The 16,832-nt window shown below is 38.9% G+C and overlaps 1 protein-coding gene across 1 annotated transcript in view; it reads right to left on the reverse strand.

Moving 5' to 3' along the window:
* Positions 1 to 498: 498 nt before the first annotated feature.
* Positions 499 to 16,832, reverse strand: part of ddx10 (DEAD (Asp-Glu-Ala-Asp) box polypeptide 10) — a 217,265-nt gene continuing 200,931 nt past the window's right edge. Inside the window, exon 18 of the mRNA XM_052026644.1 lies at positions 499 to 1,398. Within this exon, the coding sequence (XP_051882604.1) occupies positions 1,200 to 1,398 (199 nt within the window). The 3' untranslated portion in view covers positions 499 to 1,199. The remainder of the gene's footprint in view (positions 1,399 to 16,832) is intronic.

Below are 16,832 nucleotides of genomic sequence, written 5' to 3' on the forward strand. Positions count from 1 at the left end.
TTACTCTAGGACTCCTTGCCAACTTTTACAGGATCCTCCTTCCTGGAAACTATCTAATTTTTCCTTTAGTTTTCAAAAACCCTCTGACTACGATTGCCCAGCCTCGGCCATGAAAACTGAGACATGATTGCCTTTATTCTAAAACTATACTCTCTCTCCATCAGCAGCTCACTTTCCAGCATCACAACCTGGTCTCAAGCAAGCATTCCACCACCTTGTCAATCCCTTGGTTTTCAAAAACGTCTTGAAATCCTCTCAACATTTTCCGTGGTCGTCTCTCCCAGCTGCTGCTTTCCCATTTTTTTCTCTCCTGCTCAGATCCCTCTTTCTTCTTTCACTCTGCACGTTGTTGATGTTATTTCAAAATCCCAATAGTGCCAATGTCATTCAAAAATATCAATGGTCCCTGGGAAAGGATTGTTACTGTATTAATATGTTGCCCATGCACCTTTATCGACAAAGTTAGCTAAAATCCCATGAGAAACGTAAAAGTTAGCATACAGAAACAAGTGTTGACTTTATTTTTCATGTTCAGCAAAAGAGAACAAATGGAATAAAACAGAAGATCTCTTGTAAGAGGCAGCTACATCATCAGGATTCTCTTGTGAATGGAGTAGGCCAAATAAATTGGAGTATGTAGCTCTCAATTGTATAAAAAAGCATTTTTCTTAAACATTTTCTTTGTAATAATCTATAAAGCCAACTCCTGAAATTTAATAAGCACATTCTAATCTGAGAAATTTGCTCTTGTCCTGTGTTTTTCAGTTTTTAGCTACAAGATAATACCAGTATCTACACGTTTCTTTACTGTATGAAAATCGATTGGAAGCTTCAATAATATACAAAGTATGCTCTGACTGCTGACTTTATTTTCTCAAATGATCTTCATATAGGAAACTACCAATTGGCTACTTGGAATTAAAACACACAAGAGGATGTCAATTATATAAATCTGACATACTAATGAGAAAAGCTTTCCAATAAACCAAAGACTCATTGTCTTCTGTAGAGTGCAAGATTTTTCACTACTGCTATAGAGTAGACAGCATTCTGGCAGACATCTACTGATCTGCAGCAACCCACTCAGAAAGCATTCATCACTGTCAGACAGGGCCCACCTGCTCTGGTTTGATTGCAACTGCATGAACGTGGCCAGCACAGTAAAAGGACTGACCCAGAAAACCACCTGGGGATTGCAATTAGTCTCTGCTGTTCAACAGATGAAGTACTAGCTCTTCATCTTCTACCAGAGAGAGGCCAGTGTCCAGTGGCCTGTACTCATCAGAATCAATTTCAGACTTCATTCTCTTCTGCCGAGCTGCTGTCATCTCCTCGCATTCATCATGGCTACTGCCGCTGTCATTTCTCTTCCTTTTGAATTTTTCTTCAGCTGATTTGCTGCATATAAGATAGAACAATATAAAAATCAATAACAAAAATTTAAGTATGGCAATAAATTACCTATATTACGATGCGAATCAATGATTTAATTTAAAAGTTGAATTTCAGCATACTGAAAGGTAATCCAAGTAAGTGGCACCAGAATGTAACCAATATTAGGACTCAGCAATTGCCACCCCTATTAAGAAACCTAATTAAACTGTTAATTAATTTCTACTTTCAGCAGATTGACCATGAAATATTTCTTACAATTCATTTAGTCCCATGCAAATTATTGCACTAAAGCATTCAACAAAACACAAATTTATTGCACTTTGTGAAACAAATATACGCCCCGTATTCATTGGTAGCTAATGAAATAATTCATGGTGCAAAATGGATATTCAACTTCATTAAATCAGTTATATTAGTCTTCACAGTGGAGGGACAGGTCATTCAGCCCAAAAGGTCCACAAAGCTTATGCTCCAGATTTCTCATCTTACCACATCATTATATCCTTCAATTCCTTTCTCCCTCGTGTGCTTAACTAGCTTCTGCTTAAATGATTTACACTTGTCATCTCAACTAATGTTTACAAGTGATTTGTACACTTTCTGTGCTTTCTTGTCTTCTAGTTTTATGAAGATTGCAAAAGTACTACTCCTGGTGTGTTTGTATGGCTGGTTAGTGCAATGGCCCTGAGGTGGATCAGTGAAGATAGCTGTGCCCAAGGAACAGACAGCAAGTTTAGGACTTCCTTGAACATATGTGCAAGTCCCAAAGGCGTTCACTATTGTGCTCCAAAGCTCAATTCCTTTTTGGGTTTAGTGGGGGAAAAAACAAGTGCTAAAGCTCATCACTAAAGGTGGAGAATCAACATGGACATCCTACACCAGTTATACCTGATACAGAGAATGCTTCAATTACAGGAATAGGACATAATTTTGTCAAGTAGTAGTAGTAATCTGTTTATTTAAAGGGGGTGTTCTTAAAATGTTACATTTTAGATCTTTAATTTTAATATCTGGATTTAGGGCCTTTGTCCTAGCTACCAATGAAACTAGGACATTGTTTATTCATATTTTTGTTATCTGGTCACTTACGGTTACCACAGTATATGTAGCATCCCAATATATTAAGGATTTGCATTTACAGTAATTGGGAATACACTGACTGTGCAGTAGGGAGTCTATATGCATTGAACTACATTGCAAGCATCATAGTGAGGTAAATAAGTTCCAGGCACTGATTGGTGAAATGCACAATTGTCTGAGAGTGAGCTGCCACCTTCACTCCTGTCAACTGTAATGGTAAGAACTGGCCAAGAGCTGCTTTTCTCTATTCTCCCGAATAAGGAGAGTGGTGAGCGCCATAAGGTGAGGCCAGATTGTGTGGGGAAAGGCAGAAGCTTGGAATGAGATGCCTGGTCTGGCTGGCCTCTTTGCCTCATTTTATCCAATCTTCAGCTGAGGCTTCTGATTGAGGGCTCATAGATTATGTGGTTCTGCAGGGGCCAGTGATTCCTCTCCAAGTCATGAATAAGTTGTTGGGAAGCTGAACAATATATTGTTAATCTAATTAATGAAAACATGCCTCTGGGGAATGCACATATGGGAATGGAGCTAGGGGTAGGATCCATGGAATTGGCAAATTGGGCTTCAGATTAATACTAAAATCAGAGGAAGGTTTAACAAGTTTTGATAAGAACATTCCATAAATTTGAATAGTTCTCATATTGTTGCACAATAGTTTGAACTACTTAACTTGAACAGTACAGGAACAGGCCCTTTGTCCTATGACGTCTGTGCTGACCATGATGCCAACTTAAACCACACATCTGCCTGCACATGTGCTATATCATTCAATTCCCTACCTGTTCACATGTCTGTCTAAATGCCTCTTAAACATTGCTACTGTACCTACTACCACCACATCCCCCGGCAGCGCACTCCAAGCACCTATTACCCTCTGTGTAAAAATAAAACCTTGCTATGTAAATCTCCTTTAAACTGTCCCCCTCTCATCATAAAGCTATGCTCTCTGGTATATGACATTTCTGCCCTGGGAAAAAGATTCTGATTATCTACCCTGTCTATCCCTCTCATAATTTTATATACTTTTATCAAGTCACCCCTCAGCCTCTGACGCTCCAGAGAAAACAATCCAAGTTTATCAAGCCTCTCCAGTGGCTATTCTCCTGTCCTCTGGGAACTCGTCTGTGGCTAAAGAGGATACAAAGATCTCTGTTGGCAATGAACTCTTGCCTCTCCCAATAACTGGGATAGATCCCATCAGGCCCTGGGGACTTATCTACCTCAATGATGCTCTTTAAGAGACCCAACACCTCCTCTCCCTTAATATCGACATGCCCGAGATTATTAGCATTCTCCTCCCTGATCTTGCTATTATCCACGTCCTTCTCCAATGCAAAGTGCTCACTTAGTACCTTGCCCATTTTCTCTGGCTCTAGGCATAAATACCCCCCTCCCCCCTTTGTCCTTGAGTGGGTTCTACCCTCTCCCTGGTTACCCTCTTGTTTTTAATGAATCTATCACCAAGGCTCATTTTAGCCTTTCTGATTCCCTGTTTAAATTCTCTCCTGCTAAAAGGCCCCACAGGCAAGGTCACAGAGGACTGCAGCATAGCCAATGTTGTCCTCTGTTTAAGAAGGGCAGTAGATACAATTATAGGCTGGTGAGTCTTACATCAGTCGCAGGGAAATTATTGGACAAGATTCCTATGGCCAGGATCTATACATATCTGGAAAAGCATAGACTTATTAGGGATAATCACAAGGCTTTGTGGAGGGGTGGTCATGTCTTACGAACGATTGGGGTTTTTGAAGGAGGTAAGGAAGATGATTGATGAAGGTAGGGCAGTGGATTTTGTGTACATGGACTTTAGCATAGCTTTCAACAAGGTCCCTCATGGTAGACTGCACATGGGATCCATGGAGATTTGGTAGATTGGCTTGATATGTTTATTTATTATCAATACAGTGACCACATCACCAGTTGCGGTGTAGTTTTACACGTTTGTGCTTATAATGTGCATTCACCATACATGAGCTCTGCTATTCAATGAAATAAATTGCCTAAGAGCTTGTTGTGATCTTATTATTTTCCTGGGAAAAATTCAAGCCAACTTTGACAATAGCAAACATTTTTAATTTAAGGAAATAACCTTGAACAGCTCAGTAAAACAATTACATTGACTCCTGAAAGCAAATGCACATCAGCTTTCTTCTTTTTCACTATTCCTGAATCAAATACAAGTTTACTTCTCTTTGTGAGCCACAGTTGACTAATTCCCTTCCTTCTTGGTTATGCCTCTGCTTCTTCTTCAATTGTTAAATCTCATTGGTTATTGCTCCCAGTATTAGCCAAGGTCACACATTATCTATGTCCCCAGGGTGCAGAAAAGTGTTTAATTAACATGCAGGAAGGAAAAAGGCTCGCAACAGTAAGATCTGCCCATACTGGTGAGTATATTTTGACACTGGAAATATCGCTTTTCTCACTTCATCTCTTGCATTTTAAATTGTTAACACTTGCAAAAAAAACAGCCCAATACATCCATCATTCTGTTATCGCTAAAGTAATCACCAATATTTATCAAGACTGCTTCAAACAGTATCATAACTTTTTCCAATAAATTCAAAGTGAACACAGCCATGACCTCCTTACTCTACTGTATATGCTCTTGCTGCATTCTCCTAACCCGAATTCATTAATCACTTTTGTTTCTGACTATATTTTTCACATTCAACATTGTATGCCAAATATTTTGTTGAAAGCAAGCATTTATAATTATACTGCAGCAGTGTTAAGAATTTAAATAGAGTAACTGAATAAATAAAATAAAATTCAAAATTAAAACATATAAATTGTGAATGAAAACTGAGAAATGCACAATTCTTAAAAAAATCCATAAAAATATTGATTGAAAAGGAGAGACAGGTGACAGGATAGAGGTATATAAAATTAAGAGAGGCCTTGATAGTATAGATAATCAGTGTGCGTTTCTCATACTAAGCGTGTCTAAAACTAGGGGGCAAAAATTGGTAAATTGGTTTATTATTGTCACATGTACCGAGATACAGTGAAAAACTTATCCTGCATACCGTTCATACAGATCAATTCATTACAACAGTGCTTTGAGGTAGTACAAGGTAAAACAATAGCAGAGTGCAGAATAAAGTGTTACAGCTGCAGAAAAATCACAGTGCAGGCAGACAATAAGGTGCAAGGTCATAACGAGGTAGATCGTGAGGTCAAGAGTACATCTTATTGTACTAGGGAACTGTTCAATAGTCTTATAACAACGGGATAGAAGCTGTCCTTGAGCCTAGTGGTATGTGCTTTCAGGCTTTTGTATCTTCTGCCTGATGGGGGAGGATAGAAGAGAGAATGTCCAGGGTGGGTGGGGTCTTTGATTATGCTAGCTGCTTTTAGACGCAGCGAGAAGTGTAGACAGAGTCCATGGAGGGGAGGCTGGTTTCCGTGATGTGCTGAGCTGTGTCCACAACTCTCTGCAGTTTCTTGCGGTCACGGGCAGAGCAGTTGCCATACCAAGCCATGATGAATCCAGATAGGATGCTTTATATGCTGCATTGATAAAAATTGGTCATGGTCAAAAGGGACGTGCCAAATTTCTTTAGCCTCCTGAGGAAGTAGAGGCACTGGTGAGCTTTCTTGGCCGTGGTGTAAATGTGGTTTGGACCAGGACAGACTATTGGTGATGTTCACTCCTAGGAATTTGAAACTCTGAACCTCACACTGTTGATGTAAACAGGAGCATGTGCACCGCTCCCCCTTCCTGAAGTCAATGACCCAGCTCTTTTGTTTTGCTGACATTGAGGAAAAGGTTGTTGTCAAGATACCATGTTACTAGGCTCTTTATCCCCCTGTGCATAGGTTTAAGGTAAGGTGGAGATTAAAGGGGACCTGAGGGGTAAACACACAGTAACTGGTATCTGGAATGAGCTGCTTGAGGTTGGTGGTGGAGGCAGGAACAGTAACGGCATTTAAGAGGTATCTGGACAGGTACATGACTGAGCAGGGCATAGAAGAATGTGGAATTAATGCAGGCAAGTGCAAATAGTATAGATAGACATGATGGTTGGCATAGATGCAAAAGGACAAAGGGCCTGTTTCTATGCTGTACAATTCTACGACGATAGAGTGAACAGGCTCCTTGATGAGGACCACTCCTGTGCTTATCTCGACTGGGCTGACTGCCCAGAATTGGTTCCTGTAGTGCTTGCACACCCAGACATCCCTAGGTTGGATGCTGAGGGCACTCCAAAATTCTGCAGCATTATCTGCACAGCATCTCAGGTGGCATGTGTGGAGACGTTACCCCCTCCAAGACAATCCTGATTGATAGGTTAAACCTATGTATTGAGTACACACAAGAAAAAAAACTTTTCAAAAAGCTCCTTAAACTTCAGCTCATCCACAATTTTCCTTCTACATCCTAACTCACACCAAGTCCTGTTCATCCATCATCACTTTCATCTACGTTGCTTTCAACAAATAACTAACATGCCCATCCTCCTCGCTGCAGAGCCATTAGATTGGACACTACTCCCTTTTCTTTAAACTCTGCTGCGTTATTGCACCATGCTTTGCATAGCATTTCTAATCAAATTGCAATGATGCTTTAGCACTGGGATTACAATATTCCTCATGTAGAAAATATTATGGTTCAATATACTCATGTGACATCTCTCTGTAAGTGAAAATGATTAAAGTGACACTTGATCTCAATATTTTCTTATTTAATGTTAGCATGACGTTTTTTGTTAATACTGGCAAGAAAGGACAAGTTAAAGCATTATTTTAATTCTTAAACCTGTGCAAATCTCCTGTTTATGTCAACTGACATACACACGTCTTCATCAAAATGTTGTGCTGACATTTGCACTATAATAAATCACAATATTGAAACTGAACATTCAGTTTCACTATGCAAAGTTGTCATGCTGGAATTACACAACCAGAATAATGGACACCTTTAGAACTAAAATTTCACTTGTTCTTTTGTCCATGTTCACTATGTTTTCAACTCCAAGTTAAATGTGGCTCTGGCGAAATTCTTTTAACAACTGATAATCTGTGAGCTCAGAAGAAAGTTATTTACTTCCTTTAAAGTATGGGTGAGTTGAGGGTTCTCCTGACTTGCTCCATTACCTTGTTAATATTTCAATCTCCTAACTCAATTATATTTTCCATTTTGCTACAGTTCAGTTTGTTAATTGTGGCACCATCACTGTGTTGTCACTGCTACCTGCAACCCAGACACTTAGACATTATTCTGCTACAGGTCAAAACCCTCTGAGTCTGGCACCCTTGACATCTGACCAATGTCAGACCAGAGAAAATGCTGGACCACAGAAATTGTCCCCTGATCCTCTTCCTCAAAGTAGGAGAACTGTTTCTTTTTAAGTACAGACACTCACTGGGTTATGCAAGGGTTCTGAGAATTGTCAGTAACCTGGAGTTTCCGCAAGTTGAAATCACTGTCAGCTGAGATCACGAAAGTTGCACTGAGAGGTTAATTAGCTACAGGTTAGTCCAGATTTTAGACCTTGGGTAAGAACATAAAACAGTACAGCACAGGAACAGGCCCTTTGGCACACAATGTCTGCGCAGAACACGATGCCGATTTAAACTAATTCTCTTCTGCCTGCACATGATTCATATCCCTCCATACCCTGCAGATTCGCGTGTCTATCTAACAGCCTCTTAAACGCCACTTTGTGTCTGCCTCCACTGTTCCCCTGGGCAGCCCGTTCCAGGCACCTACCATTCTCTGTGTAAAAAAAGAACTTTCACCCTCTCACCTTAGATGCATGTCCTCTAGTATTTGACATTTCTACCCTGGGAAAAAGATTCTGTCTGCCTACCCTGTCTATGCCTGTCATAATCTTATAAACTTCTATCAGGTCTACCCTCAGCCTTCAATGCTCCTAAGAAAACAACCCACATTTGTCTAACCTCTCCTTATAGCTTATACCCTCTAATCCAGTTAAACCTTAGTTAGAATTAGTTACTTAGTAAAAATCTGTACCACAGATTCAAAATTGCTGGACCACAGAATGCCAGACCAGAACATTTTAAAACACAAATACAACTTGCACCAGATTTTCTGGCCCGCTGATTACCCTTGGGTATAACACTACTTATAAAAAAAATTTAATCACAAGTTTAGCATTGTGCAGAATAAATCCTTGACAAATGAAGTAATCAAATGGTATAAAAAGTATTGGAACCACAGTTTAAATAAAACAGCTCCATTAAGTCCTTTGCTCATAGAATATAAAACAATTTACTTGCCATTACATATTGGTATGTGGTTGACCACTGAACGGATACTTATTTTTATGTAAAAATCAATGCAAAAGAAGAGGTTTGCTGGTTAGTGTGAGGGGAATATTAGAGCTCTTCAGTTTTGCAAAATGAAATGGCCCTAATAAAATGTCTGCTATAGTCATTGCTTCATCAACAATGTCATAGAGATACCCATACGCTGGTGGCTATTAGTAGCTTGTTGGCCACATACTTGACTAGTTATCTGGATACCAGCATAATTTTTAATACTAAAATTCACATTTTAGAACATTTTTTTCTTCTAATTGTTCCTCTGGGCAGCACCATGGCACAGCAGATAGTACTGCTGCCTCACTCTCTACTCCAGTGACCCAGGTGTAATCCTGACCTCTGATGCTGCACATGTGGAGTTTGCACCTTCCTTCTGCTACTCTATGGGTTTCCCCTAAGTATTCCGGTTTCCCCTCATCCCAAAGGCATGCTAGTTAGTAAGTTTACTGACTACTCTAAATTATACAGTAGGAGAATTGGGAGTCAATGGACACAAAAGTGAGAATAGGGAAATAATTGAGAAATGAGATTGCTGGGACTGCTCTGAGAGGCAAGCAAAGGCTCCATGGGCCATTTCATCTGCAAGAATAAGTCTGTGTTTGAAGATCTCCCTCATTTTAATTCCCTGCCCTACTCCCATTCTGACTTTGGCCTCTTACATGAGCTCAAGCAACTGTACCTTATCTTGTTCAGTACATTACAGCCCTTAATACTTATAGAATTCAACTATTTCAGCTTTCTAGTTTGTATCAGAACCTAGCAGGCCGGATAAAAAGGTCCTTGAATTAAAATGTCAGCTGTGTTTTTCTTTCCACTGACGCTGCTCGACCCACTGAGTGTTTTCAGCATTGTGTTTTTATTTTGGATTTTCAGCATCTGCAAAGTTTTATTTTTCCTGCCTTATTTCTTTTTCTTTCCCCTCTTGTTTTCATTTCATCTCCTTCTATTTATATCTACTCTCGGCAGATCATGCGTGATTAACATGCATTCATCACTACCATGTCCTTCAGTTTCTCCTGGTCACCATGCACATTCCCTTTTCTCTCTTCCATCTGTCTCCCTTCTTTGCAACTCAAAACAGATATAATTTCTAAGCTTACTTGGTTACAATGAGAGGTCATCGACCTGAATTGTCAACTCTTTTTCTCTTTCCAGAAATGCTGCCTGAATTGTTGAGTATTTCCAGCATTCCCCATTTATACATCAAAGTTTACTTCCTTATTGCAGTTGGTCAAAAATACTTTCTGCAAGATTTCATCAGATTGAAATATAAAATTTTCATCACTGTGAAAAACAAATATAAATATTTTAATTAATTTCATTCCTTCTATAATCTGCCCTGGATTTTTTGGTGAACAAATGGTAATTCATAATATATGCCCACAAAGGTTATGGGCATATGTGCATTGAAACATGGTGATTTGAGAAATTCAAAACAACACTATGCCTGTTGAAAAGATATAAAAGCTCATTGAACAACACAAATTAACTGTGTAACTTTGTACCAAACTGAAGAATGTTTATGGAGACACAAAGAAATAAAAGCAGAAGTTGTCCATTCAGTCTTTCAGGCCTGCTCTGGCATTCAGTAAGTTTAGCATTCAACTCATCCTTCCCTTCCCTACCTGCCTATCTTCCCCACTTCACCTGGATTCACCTATCGCCTGCCAGCTCTTGCTCCACCCCCTCACCTCACCCTTTTACACTGGTTCTCCCCTCTTTCTTTCCAGAACTGATGAAGGGTCTCAACCTGAAACGTTGACTGTCCATTTCCCTCCATACAAGCTGCCTGGTCCGCTGAGTTCCTCCAGCATTTTGTGTGTTGCTTCCTTCAATATCATTGTATCCCCCAAAATGATATTGATCATGGCCTCAAATTTAATTAATAACCAAGTATCCACAACACTTTGGGAATAGAAAATTAAAATTTCAAAGGTTCAAAACTGAGTAAAGAAATTTCTTAACTCAGTCACAAGAGACCTCCCAATTTTTGCTCTCTAAACCAGGGATTAAAAGAAATTAAAAACATAAAAAACAGAAGCAGGAATAGGCAATTTGAGCCCTTAAGCCCACTCCACCATACAATAAGATCATAGCTAATTTTTTTACCTCAGTTTCCTGCATGAACCCTATTTCCCTCAATTCCCTTAGCATCCAAACAATTAACGATCGCTCTCTGTGCACAGTGACTGAGCCACCACAGAATTCTTGGAAAAGAGAATTCCAGAGATTCACTACCTTGCAATTGAAGAAATTTCTTCTTATCTCAATCCTGAATGGCCAACACATATTAAGACTATGACTCCTGGTTCTGTACACCCCATTCAACAGAACCATTATCCTTGCATCTATCCTGTTAAGCCCTGTAAGTATTTAGTACGTTTTAATGAGATCACCCCTCATTCTTCTGAATACATAGGCTCAGTCTGCTTAGTCTCTCCTCAAAGGACAACCCTCTCACCCATACTTGCCACAAATCCCAAGATCAATCCAGTGAATCTTCATTGCACCCCCTTTATCGCAAGTATATTCTTCCTTAGGAAGGGAGAAAACATCTGTCAACAACATTTCAGGTGCTGTCTCATCGGGTCCATCTTCACTTGTACTGGAAAAGCATCCTCCCAGCACCTCCCATCAAACCTTTTAAGAGTTTTATCACTTTTCACCCTCTTGTAGTTCTAGTAAACTCACGGTATATAGGTCTAAACTCAGGACGTTTCTACCATTCTAGGACTGATGTACATGAACCGTCATTGCACTGAGTCAACTATACCCTTCCTCGCATAAGAAGACCAAAATTAGTCTTAAATTAGTCAAAATTAGTGCATTCTTAAAAAACTCCTAACAGACTTGACAAATACATTTTTAAAGATCCATCCTGATTTAACACAATCTTAATATGATTTACAAAGTATTCTGTTTTCTGATCTCTAATTTTATATACATTTCTATTGATGTCAAACTAACTGACTTTGCTTTCTTTCTTCCTCCTTTCTTGAATAGCAGAATTATAATTGCTACTTTTCAACCAGTTGATCCCAATCTAAAATCTAGTAAATCTTGAAAGGTAACAAATTGAAATACTGTTCTCCCCATGTCACTTATGGAATCAAACTGTGCACTGCCCCCATTCCACCAGTGAACTGCTGCTGTGGTTCCTGAGAAGCCTATATCATGAAAAACTAGTGAAATGAGTTAATTTAATGCCAAATCATGTCAAGATGCAAATTGAGGAGGAAAGGATGATGGGATTAAGAGAAAACTTAAGATCTAAAAAATAATTTTCATTTAAATTTCTAAAAACCTCCACTAATAAAATCTGAAGAAACTTTTAGTACAGAAAGACTGGCTGGAATTAAGACTTATTATGAGGTTAAAACTCCACTTACATTTGATTGGAATAGCCCCAATCTTATTTGACATTTTTAATGAGCTTCCAGTGGTTAAGTACTACAACATTGTGCCTGCCTTCTTGCATGTATCTTAATGCCAAGTCTCTCAGTGAGAATCCAATATATCAAAGCCACTGGGGGAGCAGGAAATCTGGGACAGAAACATCTTGAATACTATGTTGCTGCCCAGTTTCCTTTATAGTACCAGAGAATGGTGATTGACTTCTCTACTATTTCTGCAAGAAAATCCACCAGTGTGTACTATCTTACCGCACTTATTGCAAGGAAGCTGGCTTATCAGAGCATTCTGAACAAATGTTGGGAACAACTCTGTTTAAAAAGATAATAATGGATTACATCGGTCAATAGCAGCAGTTATAAAGGCTCAGCTGGGCCAAGGCTATTTTTTGGTCTCATTCTACCCTATCCTTAGATCCATCTCCTTCTCAAAATCACAACTTGCAACTTAAAACAAAAATTACCCTTGTCTTAACTGTTTCTGCCAATCATTTTATCTTCATTCAAGTTAATTGTTCTTAACCAATTCATCTTCCCTGATTTCTCATAGTATGTCAAAGCCAAGATCTCTACATATCAGATAAAAGGTAATTTATTTCTTGCTCCACAAACCATAGAACAATACAGCACGATACAGGCCCTTCGGCCCACCAAGTTGTGCCGACCTTCACACCACTCCTAAGACTATCTAACCCCTTCCTCCCTCCCATATATCCCTCGATCTTAAATTCGTCCATATGCTTATCTAACAATCTCTTGAACTTGCCCAACGTATCAGCCTCCACCACCACCCTCAGGCAGCGCATTCCATGCACCAACCACTCTCTGGGTGAAAAACCTCCCTCTGATGTCTCCTTTGAACTTCCCACCCATTACCTTAAAGCCATGCCCTCTTGTATTGAACATTGGTTCCCTGGGAAAGAGGCGCTGGCTGTCCACTCTATCTATTCCTCTTAATATTTTGTACACCTCTATCATGTCTCCCCTCATCCTCCTCCTATGAGTAAAGCCCTAGCTCCTTTAGTCTCTCCTCATAATCCATACTCTCCAATCCAGACAGCATCCTGGTAAATCTCCTCTGCACCCTTTCCAACGCCTCCACATCCTTCCTATAATGAGGCAACCAGAACTGGACACAGTACTCTAAGTGTGGTCTAACCAGAGTTTTGTAAAGCTGCATCATCGCTTCGCAGCTCTTAAACTCGATCCCATGACTTATGAAAGCTAACATCCCATAAGCTTTCTTAACTACCCTATCCACCCAATATATTTCTGCTCATTATACATTAATTCATCTTCCACATTCAATTTCTTGCTCCAAAATTAATTTTCAAACACACTAAAATTCAAATAACTTACTCAGTAACACCACCTGACCCATTTTCTCAATAATGTAATAAATTATTCATTTTCCGCAATCGCAAGTTTAGTTAAATGCTTATAGTTCATTTCATTTGCTCATTACTTGCATACAGAATACTCATTGACAACATAACATCAGTCAATGATTTAGAGGTGGGGTAAACCATATTACTTAAAGCAAACAGTATAGCAAACTCAATTTAGAAAACAACATCTCAAGAGCTGAGGAAACACAAACTAGAGGCACTTCTTCCAATTAAAATGGGGTAAATTCTTCACACCAAAATGCATTGAGTGGAGACTAGTTCAATCTAGATTATGCACAGAAAATTAATTTCAGTCACAGCAGTTTGGTTCACACTTGATTAACCAGAGAATTAACTCTGCTCTGGCTAGCTGCAGCATTGGCACCACATGCAAAGTTTTCTAACAAATAATTGGTTCATTCTACAAGATATGTTAATTAAATATCCTCATTACATTTTTACTGACAAAGGAGCTGACGTAGTTAATACATTAAGGATGCTGGAAGATGAAATTGAACCTTGTTACATCGGCTTTCTCCTTAGTCCAACATAGGAGGCAACCCTCTTTAGACCAGCACAACATCAGAGAAACAATTAAATATCACATTCGTTTGGATGCAACAGTAACTACAAAGCAAATGTTAGGTCTCCTGAATACCTCTTTTAGACCCCAAACCATAAGATGGTTTACCTTGGGAAAACCCAATGTTATATGAGAACGGGTGGGGGCAGAAGAGATGGACCTAATACACTGGATTAATTGCTTTGAAAAAAGTAGCCTAACCTATTGTTCCTTAAAGCCTCAATGGTGACTGCCAACAGATAATGTGAGTTGTGTCAGAAAAAAACTGAACTAAACATGGAGCCTGATTCAAACTGCAGACCACGTCAAGACTCCCTCGCAATTGCTTTCACTGAGCTGTCTTTGTGGCTGTAAATGATACCCAGAGCTTACCTCAACTATACAAGTATTTGAACTTATTTAATATGGCAATGTTGTCTATATTATTAAGCATGATCCAGCTGTACTCAGATCACATGCCAATCCAATTTATCACCACCTCCCCAAAAGTATACCCACTTTATCTTTCCTTTCCACTTAGCATCCAACTGTGCACATTTTACCTTTTCTCCATAGCTTCTAACTCATCTCAATGTAAAAAATGGAATTAGGAATTAGCTTCATAAAGATTACCAGAGTACTATTTAGCAATCTTATCAAAGTACTTTATCTGCAAATAAAATCACAAAGCAATCATGGATAAAATTATAAAACTCAGGGATGAATTACAGCTAATAGAAACACGATTGCATTCACTAACAGAGACTACAAAAAACTGACGACAGCTGACAAACATTTATTGCATAATTTCTGGCTGCGATTAAGCATAATAATTGAGAAGAGCAAACTACTACCCCTCCTTTCCCAAAGGTACCCATCTCTGAGCATTCTGGAAACCTTCAAAAGATATGAACCTTGTAAAAAGAATGAAGGGCATACACGTTTGGGAGACGGCAGACTTAAGAGGAACATTTTTCCATTGTAATAGGTAGCATTATGCATTTTTATATGGGCATCCAGATGGCTCTGTTAAAATGCTTAGCAAGTTCTATAAATTAATGCAGGAAATTACAAAGGGAATTGACAGACTCAGGGAGTAAGAAAAAACTGTGGAAAGTGTAAAGCTATGTGTGAATAAGTGAGGCTATTAAGTCCATAGCTGATAGGAACCATGTCTACTCCAGTCTTTAAAATGATAAAGGGATTCAATAGGATAGATGAAGCAACACACAACAAGAAAGGAGGCCATTCAGTCCATTGCCCATGTTCTAAAGCAAACCAGCTAATCCCCATTCCCATCCCTCTCCTTAGAAACCGGCAGTCTTTCCTTTCAGATAATTAGCCTTTTGAATGCAACCATTGCCCCTTCACTGCCCCTTGGCATGGCATTCTAGATTCTAACTACCTGCTGTGGAAAAACATATTTCCTCACGTCACCTTTGCTTCCTTTATCAATCACTTTCATTTTATGTCCCTGAGCTCTTGACTTGTCTGCCAATAGGAAGATTTTTCTTCTTTATCTATTCTGTCTGTACGTCTTTTTCAGATATCCCTTCAAAATCTTGTTTCAAGGAGGACATCCTAGCTTCTCAAGTCTACCATCCTTGGAATATAAAGAAATTATTTTATCAAGCTCAAAATCCTACGATAGCCAGGCCATTTAGGAAAGAAGTCTCTCTTTTCCTTCTTTATACAAAGATTAGTGGAAATTTGAAACCATCCCCCCCCCAAATGTCTAGATGCTGAGTAAATTATCGTTTTTGACTGAGACCTTTGTACACAGGGGTTTCAAAGGCTATGCATCAAAAATGAAGTTGAAGTACAGAAGATCCAACTGAATGGCAAAAAGCTCAATCATTGTTTCTGTCCCTACGATCTTGGAAAACAGAAGACAGTTACTGATGGCAGGTGGAGAGAGGAAACAAGGGAAAAGCAGCACTCAGTTCACAGATGTTTCAGAAACATTCCTGTATTACAAGCTATTATCCTTCTCATTACTAGTTATCTTAAATTTAATTCAAATGATTTTGTAAAAATTTTTATTTTCCATTGGATTTAAAATTTTCCATGCTTGAGTTTAATTATTGCTTACAAATGCACAATGTCTCAGTGCACCCTAATAAAATCAATAAGACCAGCTGTACTCATTTGAAAAACGTAGTCTATAATATACAGCCCTGCAGACTGAATGAAATGAGGCATCTTGTTAAATTACACCACCGATACTTTACAGATGCTACTCTTTAAAATAGGAACTCCAAAGTCAAAAACAACAATTATTGGAGGCTCCTGAATCCAGGAAAATATAGTCTATTAGAAGTATTTTTACACAGCTCACCATCACACAAAGAAACGATCATTTCTTGCAATGCTGACAATAATTGTTATGTTCCAATGGTTTGCCACCTCATTGTGAAAACTAACAAACAGGATTTGACTGAGTTGTTAAATAAAGCTGAATAATTAGAGTCTTATAAAATGAGGGTCTTCACATCACCTTTTATCAAGCTGTCTCAGCAATCTGCTACACAAAGATAAAATACATCTGCACTAATCATGTCACCCCCAGCTTCTTGAATGATTCAGAGAGTTAATCTAATGAGGACCTGAACTATTTGGACCAGTAACGTTCAATTTTGGTCTTTAATGAGTTAAGTGATCAGATTATGGCATTAGAAATATTGCATTTAGCTTCAGAATCCACTG

Source organism: Pristis pectinata, chromosome 11, assembly GCF_009764475.1.
Source record: "Pristis pectinata isolate sPriPec2 chromosome 11, sPriPec2.1.pri, whole genome shotgun sequence".
Classification (NCBI taxonomy): Eukaryota; Metazoa; Chordata; class Chondrichthyes; order Rhinopristiformes; family Pristidae; genus Pristis; species Pristis pectinata.